This window comes from Pristiophorus japonicus, chromosome 1 (genome assembly GCF_044704955.1).
Source record: "Pristiophorus japonicus isolate sPriJap1 chromosome 1, sPriJap1.hap1, whole genome shotgun sequence".
Taxonomy (NCBI): domain Eukaryota; kingdom Metazoa; phylum Chordata; class Chondrichthyes; family Pristiophoridae; genus Pristiophorus; species Pristiophorus japonicus.
The window spans coordinates 494,066,766-494,078,958 of NC_091977.1; the positions used below are offsets into that span (position 1 = coordinate 494,066,766).

Below are 12,193 nucleotides of genomic sequence, written 5' to 3' on the forward strand. Positions count from 1 at the left end.
TTGGTGCAGATCAGTTCAGCCGTGTAAGGCCAAGACCAAGGTATCTGTCAATCTATTTAAGGCAGTCGATATGTTGGCATCCAGAGTCTGCACGGCGGTGTTGAAGGCATTGAAGACTCATTTGATTGGAACATATGCTGGTCCATGGTGCTGGCCACTTTATCCATGGGAGAAGACATTATCTCAGTAACCTGTGACATCAACCCCCTCATGCTTGAGGTGAACATCTTCACTCTCGCTGCAATTGTGGTGATATCACTCTGAAGGCCTGTCAGTGAATACATAAGAACATAAGAAATAGGAACAGGAGTAGGCCATACGGCCCCTCGAGCATGCTCCGTCATTCAATAAGATCATGGCTGATCTGATCATGGACTCAGTTCCACTTCCCCGCCCACTCCCCATAACCCCTTATCCCCTTATCGTTTAAGAAACTGTCTATTTCTGTCTTAAATTTATTCAATGTCCCAGCTTTCACAGCAAATTCAACAGATTTACAACCCTCTGAGAGAAGAAATTTCTCCTCGTCTCTGTTTTAAATGGGCGGCCCCTTATTCTAAGATCGTGCCCTCTAGTTCTTGTCTCCCCCATCAGTGGAAACATCCTCTCTGCATCCACCTTGTCAAGCCCCCTCATAATCTTATACGTTTCGATAATATCACCTCTCATTCTTTTGAATTCCAGTGAGCAGAGGCCCAACCTACTCAACCTTTCCTCATAAGTCACGCCCCTCATCCCCGGAATCAACCTAGTGAACCTTCTCTGAACTGCCTTCAAAGCAAGTATATCCTTTCGTAAATATGGAAACCAAAACTGCATGCAATATTCCACGTGTGGCCTCACCAATACCTTATATAGCTTTAGTAAGACTTCCCTGCTTTTATACTCCATCCCTTTTGCAATAAAGGCCAAGATACCATTGGCCTTCCCGATCACTTGCTGTACCTGCATACTATCCTTTTGTGTTTCATACACAAGTACCCCCAGGTCCCGCTGTACAGCGTCACTTTGCAATCTTTCGCCATTTAAATAATAACTTGCTCTTTGATTTTTTTTGTGACAAAGTACATGACCTCACACTTTCCAACATTATACCCCATCTGCCAAATTTTTGCCCACTCACTTAACCTGTCTATGTCCTTTTGCAGATTTTTTTGTCTCCTCCTCACACATTGCTTTTCCTCCCATCTTTGTATCGTCAGCAAACTTGGCTACGTTATACTCAATCCCTTCTTCCAATATAGATTGTAAATAGCTGACTTCCCAGCACTGATCCCTGCGACACCCCACTTTGCTTATTGCCTGCTGTTGCTGAATGATTCTCCTCTTCATCGATGGTCCCCGAGGTACAGCATCTGTGTCCAGCTAAACAGACCTTAGAGAGGGCTCTGCCCTCCGACGCGGACTCTCTACTGCTGGTCTCCACCATCTGCTATTGCTCACTTGTGAAATGTAAGTCACTGGTGAAAACCCAACTATCTGTCTTACTGGTCCCACTGAAGTGTGAGTATCTGAGTTGGTGCATGGTCTGAATGAGTCCTGTGAAAGTAGACCCTCAGAATGACTCATGTCCATCGATTCCTGCTGTATGCATGAAGGCCCTGTGGATTTCAATGTAGGCAACAGAGAGGTCATTCACTTTGAACCTAAAAAGGATAGAACAGAGTACTTTCTAAATAGTGAAAAGCTCGAAACAGTGGAGGTCCAAAGAAACTTAGAGGTTTGTGTACACAGATCATTAAAATGTCATGGACAGGTACAGAAAATAATTAAAAAGGCTAATAGCATGCTGGGCTTTATATTTTGAGGACTAGAATACAAGGTAGAAGTTATGCTGCAGCTATACAAAACCCTGGTTAGACCACACCAAGAGTACTGTGTTCAGTTCTGGCCACCACACCTTCGGAAGAATATATTGGCCTTGGAGGGAGTACAATGCAGATTTACCAGAATAATAACTGGACTTTAAAGGTTACATTTCGAGGCGAGATTACACAAACTAGGATTGTATTTCCTGGAATTCAGATGGTTAAGGGGTGGTTTGATCGAAGTGTTCAAGATATTAAGGGGAACTGAAAGGTTAGATAGACAGAAACTATTTCCACTGGTGGGAGTGTCTAGGACTAGGATACATAGAGCTAGAATTTGCAGTGGCTTACCGCCTGGTTTCCCAGCGGTATTGGCCGTTTTGGGCGATAACCAGGTCAGTGAGAAATTGCCCAGCTGAGTTACGCCGGCGGTTTCGAAGTACCGCTGGGGAGCGGACCGCCGGCAAGCACCATCCACAGATCACCATAGCGCGATATTTGACTCAGCGGTATTCCGTAGATAAGTATAAAAAAAACAACCATGAGAATCAGTGGAGCCAGGCGGTAGGTAAGTAGCTCTGCAAGAAAAAGGTGAGTAATTGATTTTTTACTAATTATTTTAAAATTCTTGTAGTGATTTAAGTTAAAAGGGCCCCGAGAATGTTTTTATGATTTTTTATGTTACGATTTTTGAAAAAATATTTTTCTCCTCCTAGGCCCAACCCGCGGCTTCAGGGTTATCACCCATTTTTTTTAAGAATCGCCCAATCGACCCAAGATTCTTCCTTTTCGCTGAGAATCGGGGTGCAACAACCATTTTTTTCACTGGGCAGATTTTAAAATTTTTTGGGGGGGGAAGTTTTCGCCGGCGATAATCTTGGGAATCTTAGCGGTCTTTTGGGCAGCAATCGGACGCTGGCGGATTGTTAGGAAATTCTAGCTCCATAGTCTAAAAATTATAGCCAGGCTTTTCAGGAATGATGTTAGGAAACGTTTCAACACGCAAAGGGTGCAACTCTCTTTTGTAAACAGCATTTCTTAATTTTAAATCTAACATGGTTAGATTTTTGTTAACCAAAAGTATTAAGAGACATAGGGCAAAGGCAGGTATATAGTGTTAGGTCACAGATCAGTCATGATCTCACTGAATAGCGGAATAGGCTCGAGGGGCTAAATGGTCTACTTCTATTCCTATCTCTACTCAATGTAAAATTAATAAAAGGGGATGGAGGAGAGAGGTTAGGAAGAATTTCTGCACAACGGTAGGTACTCTCTGGGCTGCGTGAATCCTGCTGTGAGTGGTGATTGAAGCCCCGCCCTGCTAGAACATTGCACTGGGAGAATAGTTCTGGTTATTTATAATAGCATTTAATAATGCTATTATAAATAACCAGAACTATTCTTCCAGTTAAGCTTACATATTTCTCTCAGGTTTATACAACATTCCAGGCAATATTCCAATTATCTTAATGAGACTGCCTCACCCACTTATTTTTAATCTTTTATAGATTCTTCCTGTTGAGAATCTTATTAGTTGCATGCCATGCAGTATGAATTAGTCAGGAGCTTCCCCCAAAAAGAGTTGATCTCCAGAGATGTTCAAAGGAATAAATTTGGGTGCACTCCGTACGATATGCCTTCAATAAGGTACTTCATAGTAGACTCATGAATAGCACAAAGTAAGACGGGTTGTGTGTGTTGGAGGCCAATCATCTCAGCCCCAGGACATCGCTACAGGAGTTCCTCAGAACAGTGTCCTAGTCCCAACCATCTTCAGCTGCTTCATCAATGACCTTCTCTCCACCATAAGGCGAGAAATGGGGATGTTCGTTGATGATTGCAGTGTTCAGTTCCAGTCGCAACTCCTTAGATAATGAAGCGGTCCTTACCCAATTGCAGCAAGACTTGGACATTATTCAGGGGCTGACAAGTGGCAAGTAACATTTACCCAAAAAAGTGGTGGGCAGGCAATGACTATCTCCAGCAGGAGAGAATCTAACCATCTCCCCTGACATTCAATGGCAATACTATCGTTGAATCCCCCAGCATCAACCTCCTGGGGGTCAGCACTAACCACAAAATTAACTAGACCAGCCACATAAATACTGCGGGTACAAGAGCAGGTCAGAAGTTGAATATTCTGGGGTGAGTGATTCACCTCCTGGTTCCCTAAAGCCTTTTCACCAACTACAAGGCACAAGTCAGCAGTGTAATAGAATACTCTCCACTTGCCTGGAATGGTGTCGTTCCAACAACACTCAAGAAGCTCAACATAATTCAGGACAAAGTAGCCCACTCTCTACCACCGATGCACTGTGACTGCAGCATATACCATCTACAAGATGCACTGCAGCAACTCGCAAAGGCTTTTTCAACAGCACCTCCCAAACCCACGACCTCTATCACCTAGAAGGACATGGACAGGAGGTGCATGGGAACATCAATGTGATTTAGACATAAAGTGAACTGGAAACAGCTACTTGAAGGTAAATCAGTGTCAGAGCAGTGAGAGGTATTCAAAGAGGAGATCCGGAGGGTTCAGAGCAGGTATGTTCCCTTAAAAAAAAAGGATGGGACTAACATCTAGAGCCCCCTGGATGTCAAGGGGCATACAGGGTAGAATAAAGAAAAATAGGCAGGCTTATGTCTGATACTGAGGGATCAATACTGCAGAAACCCTTAGAGGAGTATAGAAAGTGCTGGGGTGAAATTAAAAAGGAAATTAGGAAAGCAAAGCGAGAGCATAAAAACATGTTGTCAAGTAAAATCAAGGAAAACCCAAAGATGTTTTATAAATACATTAAGAGCAAGTGGGTAACTAAAGAAAGAGTAAAGGTAATCTGTGTGTGGAGGCGGAAGACGTAGCTACGGTTCTTAGCATCTTTGCGTCTGTTTTCACAAAAGAAAGGGGTGATGCAGACACTGCAATCAGGGAGGAGGAGTGTGAAATATTAGATGAAATAAACATAGTGAGAGAGGAAATATAAAGGGGTTTAGCAACTTTGAAAATGGATAAATCCCCAGGCCCGGATGAAATGTATCCCAGGCTGTTCAGAGAAGCAAAAGAGGAAATAGCAGAGGCTCTGACCATCATTTTCCAATCCTCTCAGGCTACAGGTTTGAGGATTGGAGGACTGCCAATGTTATACCTTTGTTTAAAAAGGAATAAAGGGATAGACTGAGTAATTACAGGCCAGTCAGCCTAACCTCAATGGTGGGAAAACTGTTGGAAAAAATTCTGAAGGACAGAATAAATCTTCATTTAGAAAGACTTGGATTAATCAAGGACAGTCCGCATGGATTTGTTAAGGGAAGGTCGTGTCTGACTAACGATTGAATTTTTTGAGGAGGTAACGAGGAGGGTCGATGAGGCGGTTTCCAGTGGGGTTCCGCAGGGCTTAGTTCTAGATCCATTGCTTTTTGTGGTCCATATCAATGATTTAGACTTGAATGTAGGGGGTTTGATTAAGAAGTTTGCAGATGATACAAAAATTGGCTGTGTGGTTGATAATAAAGAAGAAAGCTGTAGACTGCAGGAAGATATCAAAGAACTGATCAGGTGGGCAGAACAGTGGCAAATGGAATTCAATCCAGAGAAGTGTGAGGTAATGTATTTGGAGAGGGCTGGCAATGCAAGGGAATACAAAATAAATGTTAGGAGACTGAGGTGTAGAGGAACAAAGCTTCCTTGGAGTGAACGTCCACAGAGCCCTGAAGGTAGCAGGCCTGTTAGATAAGGTGGTTAGAATACTTGCCTTCATTAGACGAGGCATAGACTACTACAGCAGGAAGATTATGCTTGGACTGTATAAAACACGAGTTAGGCCATAGCTAGAGGCCGGACTCCAAGACATCGTCAACATCTTCACCGAAGTGTACAAGAGCATGGGCCTAACTTGAAACATCCATAAGACAAAGGTGTTCTACCACACCTGCTCCCACCACACAGCACTGCTCCCCGATTATCATAGTCCACAACGAGGCCTTGGATATCTTGGACCATTTTCCATACCTTGGGAGCCTACTGTCAACAAGGGCTGACGTCAATGACGAAGTCCAACACCGCCTTCAGTACGTCAGTGCAGCTTTCGGTCGCCTGAGGAAGAGAGTGTTTGAAGACCAGGACCTCAAACCTGGCACCAAGCTCATGGTCTACAGAGCAGTAGTGATACTCGCCCTCCTATATGGCTCAGAAAAATGGACTATGTCCAGCAGGCATCGCAAAGCACTGGAGAAGTACCACCAATGCTGCCTCCGCATGATCCTGCAAATCCATTGGCAGGATAGGCGCACCAATGTTGGCATTCTTGCTCAGGCCAACATCCCCAGCATCGAAGCTGGCAAGTGAGCTCCCGGTGGGCAGAGGAAACGTTTCAAGGACACCTTCAAAGCCTCCTTGAAAAAGTGCAACATCCCCACCGACAGCTGGCCCAAGATCGCAAAAAGTGGAGGAAAAACATCCGGAAAGGCACCAAACACCTCGAGTCTCTACGCCGAGAGCAAGCTGAAACCAAATGTAAACAGCGGAAGGAGCACATGGTATCCCAAACGCCCCACCACCCATTTCTTCAACCACCATCTGCCCCACCTGTGACAGAGACTGTAGATCCCACATAGGGCTCATCAGTCACATGAGAACTCATTTTTAGCAAGGAAGCAAGTCATCCTCGATTCCAAGGGACTGCCTAAGAAGAAGTTAGGCCACAGTTAGAATACTGCGTGCAGGTCTGGTCACCACATTACAGGAAAGATGTGATTGCACTAGAGAGGGTATAGAGGAGATTTACAGGATATTGCCTGGACTGGAGAATGTTAGCTTGAGGAAAGATTGGATAGGCTGGGTTGTTTTCTTTGCAGCAGAGGAGGCTGAGGGGAGACCTAATTGAGGTGTATAAAATTATTAGGGGCCTAGATGGAGTGGATAGGAAGAATCTATTTCCCTTAGCAGAGGGGTCAACAACCAGGGGGCATAGTTTTAAAGTAATTGGTAGGAGGTTTAGATGGGATTGAGGGTAATTTATTTTCACCCAGAGGCTGATGGGGGTCTGGAAATCACTGCCTGAAAGGGTGGTAGAGGCAGAAACCCTCATTACATTTTAAAAGTACTTGGATATGCACTTGAAGTGCCATAACCTACAATGCTATGGACCAAGAGCTGGAAAGTGGGATTAGGCTGGATAGCTCTTTGTCGGCCGGCGTGGACACGATGGGCCGAAATGGCCTCCTTCCGTGCTGTAAATTTTTAAGATTCTATGATCAAGTTTCCCTCCAAGTCACTCATCAACCTGACTTGGAAATATATCGCCATTCCTTCACTGTCTCTGGGTCATAACCAACATTCCCTATAAGGTGCCCAGCCGCGCACCTCTCTGCAGGTCCCACGCAGCCCAGGACCGACTTTTTCAATGTATGGGCTGTGCATCCAAAAAAAAAAATGAACATTGGTCATAATCATGGAACTCTCTCCCTAACAGTATTGTGGGAATGCCTTCAACACATGGACTGCAGAGGTTCAAGGCGGCGGCTCAACACCACCTTCTCAAGGGCAATTAGGGATGGCCAATAAATGCTGGCATTGCCAGCGGCATCCACATCTCCAACAAATCTTTTTTTTTTAAAGTTGAAGGATGTGGAGTCAGGCGACAAGTAGCACAATGGGTAGCAAGCTAGCTGCAAAACAGAAAGCAGAGAGTAGAGGTTAGGATAGTTATACAGATTGGCAAAAGGTGGGAAGAGGTGCTCCACAAGGATCGGTGCTGGGACCACTGTTATTCACCGTTTACATAAACTATTTAGATTGGGGAATCGGAAGTATGATTTCAAAATTTATGAATGACACCAAATTGGGGGTACAGTAAATACTGAGGAAAACTGCGACAAAATACAGGATGAAATTAATAAACCTGCAGAATGGGCGTGTAATTGGAAAATTGATTTCAGTATAGATAAGTGTAAGATGGTACACTTTGGTAGAAAGAATAAGGAGGCCACATAATCCTTGGAAAATAAGAGTCTAAATGGGTTGGAGGAGCAAAGGGATCTCTAGTGATGCAGATACACAAACCACCATAAGTAGTAACACAGGTTAATATGGCCATAAAAATGCACAAAAAGCACTGGGAGTACAGAGAATTGAAATGCAGAGAAGTTACGTTAAACTTGTATAGAATCTTGGTTAGACTGCACTTGGAGTATGGTGAACAGTTCTGATCTCCATATTATAAAAAGGATATAGATACACTGGAGAATATGTAAAAAATATTTACAAGGATGATTCCAGAACTGAGGTGTTATACTTATCAGGAAAGATTGAAGAGGCTGGGGCTCGTTTCTCTTGCAAAGAGAAGTGTGAGGGGTGACCTGCAATGTTCCTCCTAATTCTTTTGGGTGCGCAGCCCATTCAAATTTCCACGCAAGTAGGGTTTTTCCATTGTGAAACCGGCAAGTGGCCTGCACGGGACCTCCAGACAGCTGTGTGGCCACGCAGCTTAATGGAAACATTGGTGACCTGATAGAGGTCTTTAAGATTCTGAAAGGATTTGATAGGGTAGACATGAAGAAGATATTTCCTTTAGGGGGCGGGGGCGAGACCAAAATGAAGGGCCATAAATATAAGTCACTAATGAATCCAATAGACAATTCAGGAGAAAATCCTTTACCTAAAGAGTGGTTGGAGTGTGGAACTCACTATCACAAGGAGTAGTTAAGGTGAATAGCATTGATGCATTTAAGGGGAAGCTAGATAAAAACATTGGAGAGAAAGGAACAGAAGGATCTTTTGACAGAAGTAGCATGGAAGGAGGTTCGTGTGGAGCATCAACATCAGCATGGATCAGTTAGAAGATGTTTCTGTGCTGTACATTCTATGTAATTCTATGTAATAAGCATACCAACCAGTCCAGCAAATGAATTGGAGCTTTATTCACACAGTTAAATGGATTAGACAGGATAAATAAAGAGAATCTATTTCCTCTGGTGGAGGTTGAATAGTCTACTCCTGTTCCTTATGTTCGTAAAGTATACTCACTGGTTTCATTCCTGAGTCTGTTGTGAACTAATTGATAGAGATTTGATTGCTATGATTAGTCAACAACTCCATTTTCATTGTAATACTGAGCCAGAGGTACCTTGGTACTTTTTCGTGTAGCAATTCCGATGTTCCTATGTAGATGAGGGCCAAGGATGTCCACACTTTGTGGCAACAGAGGTGTTGGAGAACATGGGTCCGAAATTGCACTTTTCCTTAAGGCCTGTTACCACCACAAATCGGCGGCCATGCTGTAGAGTGGAGTGGAGTGGCCGCTGACTTTTGATGGAATGGCCGCTGCTAGCCCAATTGCCCTCCAGAGTTTTCCCGGCGGTGCCCCGATCCTCCCCTTACCGTTCCTTTGTTGCCGATCGGTGTTAAGCATATCACCGTGCGCACCGCCGATCTAACCCCCCCGACAGCGACATTCACCTCGGAAAATCTTCGACCCGCCCGGCAGTGCCAAAGCAACCTTTTCCTGGTGGTCCAGTGGGGCTGTGGCCTTTTGCAGCAGCGGTGTAGCTTCCTTTAAAGGGAGGGCTCACTGCTGCTGCTGCCATATTTTTTTTTGTCGGCCGACTGCTAGGTCTGCCTGACAATTATGCCCCCAGGTTCGGCCGGGCTGCCAACAGGTACCCCCTCTTGGCCCGGTCGCTGGCCCGGCCAAAACCCTCCCTGGTGGCCCAGTGGATCGAAATTTAAAAAGCGCGGAGGCTCTCCCCTTTCAGTGAAGGGAGAGCAGTGGTGCTGCGATGATGTTATCACGGCGGTAAATATGCACTGCCATCTTCCGCCCTTCAGTTGGTGTCACCGCTGCGTTTTTGCCCCTCAGGTGTAGTCACCCTATTATGACCGACTTCCGGATGAAAACAAAAAAAAAACAAAGAGCGGAATTTCCCGAAAGAGTCGACTTGAACCGCAGCTGCGGTAAAAAACATCGAAACGGGGTGCACCCCGTTTCAAGCGGGGGAATAATTTGTACCCCCATGTGTTCAGTTTCAAGGTCACATGCACCTGGCTCAAGTAGTAGAGGTAGAAATTGACATGCATTGAACCCATTAGTCAGTTGTAAAATGAGGGCATAGAATGCCAATTTAGCAGTGTCTAACCTGCCCAGGCATTAGTCCCACTGCTAAATTCATGGGGGGCTGTTTGAAGTTGTCTAACACCCGCTGAAGGACCCCAATGAGAAATTAGTCAGTGATGAGTGGGGCAGAGGTCAGGATTCTTCAGTAGCCCCCCATGGGTGCCAACTACAGTTAAGTTTAAAAAAAGATCCATCCTCCCTGGACTTGGCCGAGGGCCGCTATTGACTGTCGACATCTACGCTCGGAGGAGCTGCCTGTGAAGGCAAGTCCGGCGTCAGCAGCTCGAGCCGGGTGTGCTGTTGAAGCCCAAGGACCAATCTTCATTGATCCTCTGGCATCTCGGTTCGTTGTCGGCCATAAAATCCAAATTAAGGGATTTCTGACTGGTGAGCAATGTTACGTTTGAGCACTCAAGGCAACTTGGAAGTGCCCTTGCCTTCGCCCTAGCTGACCAAAGGGTATAATCAGGGAGGCAGGCAGTAACAGGTTCTGCTGGATGACATTACTCACCATCAGCGGTGTGCAACAGCTTATGACTCTTGAGGCTGCCTTTCGATTTGAACTTCTTTCCACACAAGTCACAGAGGTGTGCTTTCTCGGTGCTGTGACGATTCATGTGGGCTCTCAGGTTGCTCTTGCTGCGTGTGGCATACTCACAAACTGAACACTTGAATGGCTTCACTCCTGGAGGCAAGAGAAATTATCAGCAGCATTTAATGCATATGCTACATGAAGAGAAATATACAACTCTCAAATGTTCTGCATTTATTGAAGGTAGTTTGATGCTGTGTACATAATGGTGCAGAAATCCCGGTTTCTTCTCTCCGCAGGCGTTCATCTAAAAATAGGAGAAAAGATGCGCACTTACCTTTTGGCTGAACGCTCTTCTTGCGCAACGGAGCGCGTTCACGTTGGGACGTCTGTAGGAGTCATGTGGGCCTGGACACCCAATCACGGTATTAGGAGTTTCGTAAGTCCGAAACTCCTTTTACTATGAATAAGAAACAGCCCCAAAACACCCAAACACTACATAAAACATTAAAAAAACACCTCACATAAAAACATTATAGAAAAGTTGATTAGAAATGTTTTTGAAAAAAAAATATTTGCCGATTTTTAAAAAAAGTTTTAATTATGGTTTAAAATAAAATTACCTGAGTGGGCAGGGTTTTTAACATAAATATGTATTTTAAAATTTTATTTTTTTATATGTTTTTGATATGTTTTTAAACTCTTACGCTGGTAAAAGTAGGCTATGCGCCTGCTTTTACCAGACACAAGAGTTTTAAGGACATTCGCTGGGCAAGAGACGGGCAGTAGCCCAATCTCTGCCGTGGGAATGTCCTTCTCCCCAAGATGTTGCGATCTGTCAAGCCAGAAACTTGACAGGTCAGAAAAGCCGATTTTCGCCACACGCGCATTGCGCGCCGAAAACCGGCTTTTCCGATGCCTTCCCAGGTCCGTACACACTCCGTAATTTCAGGGCCAATATATACAAATAAAAAGAATGTTTACTGCAATGAAATCTCTGTTTTTCTCTTATTTCAATAGACAAGTGAATTCTGTGGGAGTGTTCCCTTTTGTCAATATTGCAGGTTTAACCATATATTTATCCAGATCTTTTAAAAGGGGTTAATGAAAGAAAGAAGAAAGGCTTGCATTTATATAGCACCGATGCCGACTGCAGGACTTCCCAAAGTGCATTGCAGCTAATGACGTACTTTTAATATGTAGTCATGCACCTAAGATCACACATCAAGATCCCACAAACAGCAATCTGATAAAAACATAAGAAATAGGAGCAGGAGGAGGCCATTTGGCCCTTCGAGCCTGCTCTGCCATTCAATAAGATCCTGGCTGATCTTCTACCTCAACTCCATATCCCTTGGTTCCCTTAATATTCAACAATCTATCGTTCTTTGTCTTGAATATATTCAACGTGTGATAATGACTAGATAAACTTTTTTTCTTGTTAATTATGGGCTAAATATTGGCCACCGCAGGTTGGAGCTATGGAGCTGGTGCGCCGTGCCCTGGAATATCGTGGGCCGCCCTGACCTGTGTGAGGACACCACCGCAGGTCGGGGCTATAAATAGAGCTGGAGCGCCGGGCCCTGGAACATTGTGTGCCGCCCCGACCTGTGTGAGAACACCACCATGGGCAAAGGTGTGGCGAATGAGGGCACAGGGCCCAGAAGAGCCGAGGGCCCAGGGGCAGCACGGGCCTGCCCACACTGCGATATGTGTGCGCACTAGGTCCATGCAGCAGA

General features: G+C 44.8%; 1 protein-coding gene across 4 annotated transcripts in view; it reads right to left on the minus strand.

Annotated features, from left to right (window-relative positions):
- Positions 1 to 12,193, minus strand: part of zfat (zinc finger and AT hook domain containing) — a 187,885-nt gene that overhangs the window by 54,352 nt on the left and 121,340 nt on the right. For all 4 annotated transcript variants that reach the window (XM_070895392.1, XM_070895402.1, XM_070895412.1 and 1 more), the window contains one exon: positions 10,434 to 10,607. In XM_070895392.1, the coding sequence (XP_070751493.1) occupies positions 10,434 to 10,607 (174 nt within the window). The remainder of the gene's footprint in view (positions 1 to 10,433; positions 10,608 to 12,193) is intronic.